Source organism: Rhamphochromis longiceps, linkage group LG7 (genome assembly GCF_057381845.1).
Source record: "Rhamphochromis longiceps isolate RC_006_pf linkage group LG7, R_longiceps_female_GT1.1, whole genome shotgun sequence".
NCBI classification, from domain to species: Eukaryota; Metazoa; Chordata; class Actinopteri; order Cichliformes; family Cichlidae; genus Rhamphochromis; species Rhamphochromis longiceps.
In genome coordinates this window covers 40,915,226-40,921,254 of record NC_140563.1, presented here as the reverse complement: position 1 = coordinate 40,921,254, position 6,029 = coordinate 40,915,226, and the positions used below count along the sequence as shown (strand labels likewise).

Here is a 6,029-nt window from a genome sequence, read left to right as displayed (position 1 = left end):
GCCTCCGTGCTCAGACTGGTTTCCCGGGTCGGTCTGCAACAAACAAATCAAAAAACAAATAGCCATGATTAGCAACATAGTTAACATCAAACTCATAATAATTTTGAACATTGTGATGGCTTTTGAAACTCTTGTTTCATCACCAGTGTCTAATTGTTGTGATGGCATGGTGGTATGTGAATGTTATGGTGTAGTAAAAAGTTCAAAGCCCTTTATCAGAGCCTCTCTCTTGTTTTAGGTGTTCAGTGTGGTACCGCTCCTTTTCGTTGGCGCGGCGATCTCCTCCTTGACTGCTCTTCTTTCTTCGACCTTCCGGGTAGACCACCGGTCGGCCCGTTGCACAGGTGTGAGGGTTTATTCTGCCGCTCAATTTCACCTGTGTTGGGTGGAGATTGATCCTTCCCCACCAAGCCCTCGTGCGCGGCCGCGCACTGCGTCCAGTGATACCAGGTGTCGCCTTTCCCCTTCAGTTGGACCGCTGTCGCCGTCCGAGCCGATACCTCATATGGACCAGTCCAGCGGGGCTCCTTCCACTTTCGTTTGATGACTCTCAGCCACACTGTTTTCGCCTCCGGGACCTCTCCTTCTCCTGTGGGCCCTTTACAAGCCGCCTGTTTCGTGAAACTGGACACTAGCACCTTTAGCTCGTTCCAGTAGTCTGCGTGGGACCGGTTCCCCTTTTTGTCCCGTTCAACCGAGCCCACCGTCCAAGGTGCCGGAAACTGTCTCCCGGTTTGCAGCTCGTATGGTGTAAAACCTGTGGATTGATTAACAGAACATCTTATGGTCATCAACGCAACCGGCAGGGCTGCGACCCAATTTAGCCCTGTTTGCGCGCAGATTTTTGCCAATTTGTTTTTCAAATTTAGGTTCATTCTTTCTACTTTCCCCTGAGACTGAGGATGATAGACCGTTCCAAATTTATGCTGGACGCCCAACATTTTTTCTACTTTTTCCAAATCTTGATTTTTAAAATGGGTTCCATTATCTAATCTAATTCTTTTCGGGAACCCATGACGGGGAATGTAATGATTGATTAAACACTTAATAACAGTCTTAGCATCCTCCTTTTTTGTAGCCCAGGCCTCTGGCCAGCCGGTCAGAGCGTCAACACACACTAACAAATATCTTACACCGCCAGGCCCGGAATCAATCATATCAGTGAAATCAATAACAATCTCCTCTCCCGGCCTCTCAGGGGGCCGAAACTTACCCACTTCCGGTTTTACTGCTGGCTTAGGATTGTGTGCCCCACAGATTAAGCACATCCTGGCCTTCTCTCTTATCATTCCTCGCAGCTCAGGATGCCACCAATGACACAAATTTCTTTCCATCTGGGCTCTCCCCACGTGGGCAAGTCCGTGGGCTTCATCCACCTTCTGTTCTGCCATTTTGGCTGTCAGCACGGGGCGCCCGTCTGGCCCCCTCCACAAATGTCCATCCTGCCAGGCTCCTTTGTTTTTCCACACCCCCTTTTCCTCTGGGGATGCCTCCTCCTGGGCCCGTTTAACTTCCTCAATCAGGTCAACAGGTATCTCCTCTTCTGATGTTACCTGTATCATTTGTCTCCGTCCTTTGTAGCCTGCGGCCTCCTTTGCGGCTTCGTCTGCTCTCTGGTTTCCTTTTTCCACCATGCTGGTTCCTTGGGAGTGAGCTTTGCATTTTATAATGCTCACCTCCTCTGGGTCAGCCAAGGCCTTTTCCAGTTCCTCCATTTCATGTTTGTGGGAAATAGGTGCATTGGTTGCTGTTCTGAATCCTGCTCTTTTCCACTGAGGCAGCTCCACATGCGCTGCTCCAAACGCATATGCCGAATCGGTGTAGATGTTCACTCTCCTGTTCTTGGCTAGTCTCAAAGCTCGAGCTAAGGCTATCACTTCAGCTCTCTGGGCCGACTGCTTTCCCTCAATCCTTCCTGACTCTCTGACCTGATAATCTCCTTCTACTCTGCAAACCACCGCATACCCTGCTTTCAGTCCTCCTTCGTCTCGGTGGCAACATCCATCGGTGAACCAGTCCTCAGCTCCCGGTATGGGTTCAGCCTTCAGGTCCTCTCTAATCTTTTCCTCAATCTGTGCTCTTTTGGCGCAGTCATGTGGTTCCCCTACACCCATTAAATCTGCCATGTTAATTCCTTCATGTGTAAATGTCAAATTTGGGGCCTCTAAGACTTTGCTCAGTCTCTGTTGTGCCCGTGGTGACATACAAAATGCTTGTGAATTCACGTATGCCACTATGCTATGTGTAGTGAGTATTTTTAGTGGGTGTTCTCTCACTACATGTGCTGTTTTTTGGATAATTCTAGCGACCCCTGCTGCATGTTGTGTGCATGTAGGATGCTTTGCTTCTGTTGGATGTAGTTTTACACTAACATACATGAGCACATCTCTACCCCCCCCTTTTTTCTGAAACAACACTCCATTTACAACTGAGTTTGTTTCAGAAACATCCAAATAGAATGGCTCATCATAATTGGGTGTGGCTAAATCTGAGGCCCTTGACAAATCCTGTTTCACCCTAATAAATGCGGCTTCAGCTTCAGGCGTCCAAGGCAACTCAGCCTTAAAGTTTCGAACGCCAACTTGCTTCATTAGGCCCCTTAAAGGGGCAGTTTTGCCTGCATAATCCGGAATGAACTGCCTGCTGTAACCTGTTAAACCAAGAAAAGAAAGCATTTCTCTCACAGTTCGCGGTTTTGGGTGTGTCAAAATTTGGTCTCTGTGTGTGTTCATCAAACCCACTGATTTGTGTGCGATTACCCGGCCCAAAAAGGTCACTTCAGGGCGAACTAACTGCAGCTTGTCTTTACTTACTTTAAAGCCACATTCCGCCAACCTATTCAACACAACGAACGATGCCGCTGTACAATCCGCTGCTGACGGGGCTGCAATGAGAAGATCATCAACATATTGTATTAATGTACAATCATTAGGCAAATTACATGACGACAGGGCTTCTTTAAGCACCTGATTGAAAATATCTGGAGAAAGTGCAAAGCCTTGTGGCAAACGTGTGTATCTGAGTTGTTGGCCTCTATATGTGAATGAAAAAATGTCTCTGAGTGACTCATGCAGAGGAAGACAAAAGAATGCATTTGCCAGGTCAATACACGTGAACCACTTTTGGTCACATGTGATAGCTGATAAAGCTGTGTACGGATTTGGTACCGGTGCAGTAGTAGAGAGTAATATTTCATTAATGGCTCTCAAGTCATGTGCCATGCGGTATTTTCCTGTTCCATGTTTCTCCACTGGTAGAATTGGTGTGTTCCACAGTGAGTGAGAGGGCTCTAACACCCCGGCCCTTAACAGGCCTTCTATTGTTTCTGTAATTCCTGCCTCTGCTTCAGGTTTGTGTTTATACTGTGGTCTATTGATTGGTGTGTGTGACTTGAGCTGGAACAAGACAGGAGGACACTTAGCTAGGCCAACATCCGTGGGCCCTCTTGACCATAGACTGTCGGGCAGATTTGACAGTCCAGCAACTGCGTGAGGATGATCTACACACTCCTCACCATGTGTTTTTGAAATTTCTTTATGTTCCAAAATCACTGTACCCTCACAGGCACAAGTTATGCGATAGGTTTTACAATTTGGAGCATAAGATAAGTTAGGAATTTGGGTTCTTTGCCACCCTGTGTCGTCCAGTGCTCGCCTGACCATTGGACCTAGATCACCTGCACCATGACCTTGGTGGACCGCCAATGTAATGTGAGGGGTTGAATTTTCTTCCACATTGTACCAAGGCAGTTGTTCATCAGTTAATTTCACAGCCGCGGCTACACCTTCTGGTCCAATGTAGATGTCATGTGTTTGCACATTCCACGTCTGACCCTCAAGATCAGATTGAAATAATTCACGATAAGTGTCGTCATTCTCTTTATCATAAAACAGGGTAACGTGGTAAGGGTCGCGCGGAGGGGAGTAAACTGCCAAGCTCATTATCCAGGGTCTCCACAGCTGAAATTGCCTCAGAACATCCTCTTTCACTAGTCTCCCCCAGTAGATATCGGCTTTTGCTCTTTCACAGTCTTGAAGCAGATATTGAGTCTTTGAATTTGTTCCCAGGCACGGAAAATGCTGGCCCCCTGGCAGAGTCACAGATAATCCATCTGCTGAACATGTGATTGTGGCGCCCAACTTCACGAGCAGGTCCCTGCCCATGAGATTTACTGGCGCTTGCGATGACACCACATAGTTGTGTTTCAAAGTCTGCTTGCCCAGCTTTGTCAAAGCTGGGTCAGTCACTGGCAGAGTTGTCGGGATCCCGGAAAAACCCACCACGTTCACTGTGTGGCAGGACAACGTTGCACTGTCTGGTGCTGCTCTCAAGGTTGAATATGTTGCTCCAGTGTCTACTAAGAAGGGCAATTCTGTCCCTTCTACAGTCATTGACAGCATGGGATCTGCCATCCCCATGCTGTTTGGTCCCTCCGGGTCCCTTCAGTACTGGTCCTCCCTCCAGTCAGCCACTGGATACTGCGCGGCTGGTGCTGCACTCGGGTTTGGGGCCTGATATGCTCCCCTATAGCCATCTCTTGCTCTCGGAGCTCCACGTGCCTGGGATTGGTAGCCTCTTCTTTGATTGTTCTGACGACGTTCTGGGCAATATTTGCTCCAATGACCTTCTGCTCCACACCTCCAACAGACATTCCAAGGCACACTGCTGAGATTCCCCGTGTTACGAGCTCTTTGTACTCCCCCCGCTGAGCCACCACGCCCTCTGTACGATCCACCGGTTCCCCAATTCCCTGTGGGTTGGTTCTGCCTTGGTGCATTGGCGGGCCATCCGTCATTAGTGCAGGGACCCGGGCCACTATCTGGCCATTCAGGCCCAGGACCAGGCTGGGTCGCAACTATCATCATTTTTTCTGTTTTTTCTTTTTCCTCTTTTTTCTTTTCGCAGGCTTTGTTTCTGGCCTCCGCCAACTGTAGTTTGAGTAGAGACGCTTGTGCCTCCTCCAACTCTTTTTTCTGCTTGTTCGCCCTGTCCTGCTCCAGCTGCAAACGATGTGAGACGTGTCTTTCCCACTGCACCGAATCTGCTACGGCAAAATCGGGGTTTTTCTGTAGATCTTCTGTGACCTGGTTTGGCAGCCCTGCCAGCACCGCTGAGCGAAACCACGCCCGATGCTCACCTTCTCTACCCGGATGGGTACCTGTTTCTAACAACCACTGATCTCTGGCTTTTTCTAAAAACTCTCTAGGTGTGTTTTGGGGGTCCCAAATTATTTTAGGTATGGCTCCTGTGTTAGGGGTTGGGTACTTTTCACGGACTGCGTCAGACAAAGCACATTGCACTTCATGATAAGGCAAATCATTTGCATAGCGAGTTGTGCGAGCTATGGCCTCTACATCTGCTAGCCCACCACCGAGCATACACCGCGCAGAAATGGCGCGAAAATCGCCAATCGCAAGCTCCTCTCCTTCTGTTAGTCTGCCTAATTCACGCAACCACCTTGCTCCGCCCCCAGTTATAGGTGGAAGCTGTTTAACCAATGCCTCCAAATCTCTTACTTTGTATGCGCGGTACACTGGTTCATTTTTTGCACCAGCCACTAAAGGCAAATTATAATGAGTGCCCGCAGCTTTTTCTGCTTTGGTCACAGTTTTACACTGTCCCAATTTTCCCTTGCCTTTTGAACTCTTAAAAATAGGCCTCCTCTGTCCCTGCTCTTTTTTCACCTGTCTTGACCTAAGATTCCTGGCTATACTTGGTTCTGACGCGACTCCTCCTCTGTCGTTATCTTCATCATCTTCTTCCTCCTCTGAGGTAGATGAATCATTGTCGCTCTCCTCTTCTGCCATGCTTTTGGTCATTTTGTCCTTTACGGTCTTCAGCGTATTTAATACTTCCAATAGCCCTTGCGGGGCTTCAAGCATTCGTCCGAATACTTCTCCTGCCCATGTGTCTGACTTGGCCATTGCTTTGGAATGTTTTGACCTGGTTTGGGCCTGCTCTTCTCTTGCTGGTGTTGGCAGCCCGATGAAAGCCGGTTGTGCCATCCTTTCCACCGGTGAAATCATTTC

General features: G+C 48.5%; 1 protein-coding gene across 1 annotated transcript; it reads right to left on the bottom strand.

Moving 5' to 3' along the window:
- Positions 1 to 202: 202 nt before the first annotated feature.
- On the bottom strand, positions 203 to 2,022 carry LOC146665878 (uncharacterized). The gene is made up of 2 exons (XM_085411234.1): positions 1,214 to 2,022; positions 203 to 757 (listed from the first exon to the last, which is right to left on the bottom strand). The coding sequence occupies exons 1-2, from the start codon at positions 1,713 to 1,715 to the stop codon at positions 243 to 245; spliced, it is 1,017 nt and encodes a 338-aa protein (XP_085267360.1). The 5' UTR covers positions 1,716 to 2,022; the 3' UTR covers positions 203 to 242.
- Between the last annotated feature and the right edge of the window lie 4,007 nt (positions 2,023 to 6,029).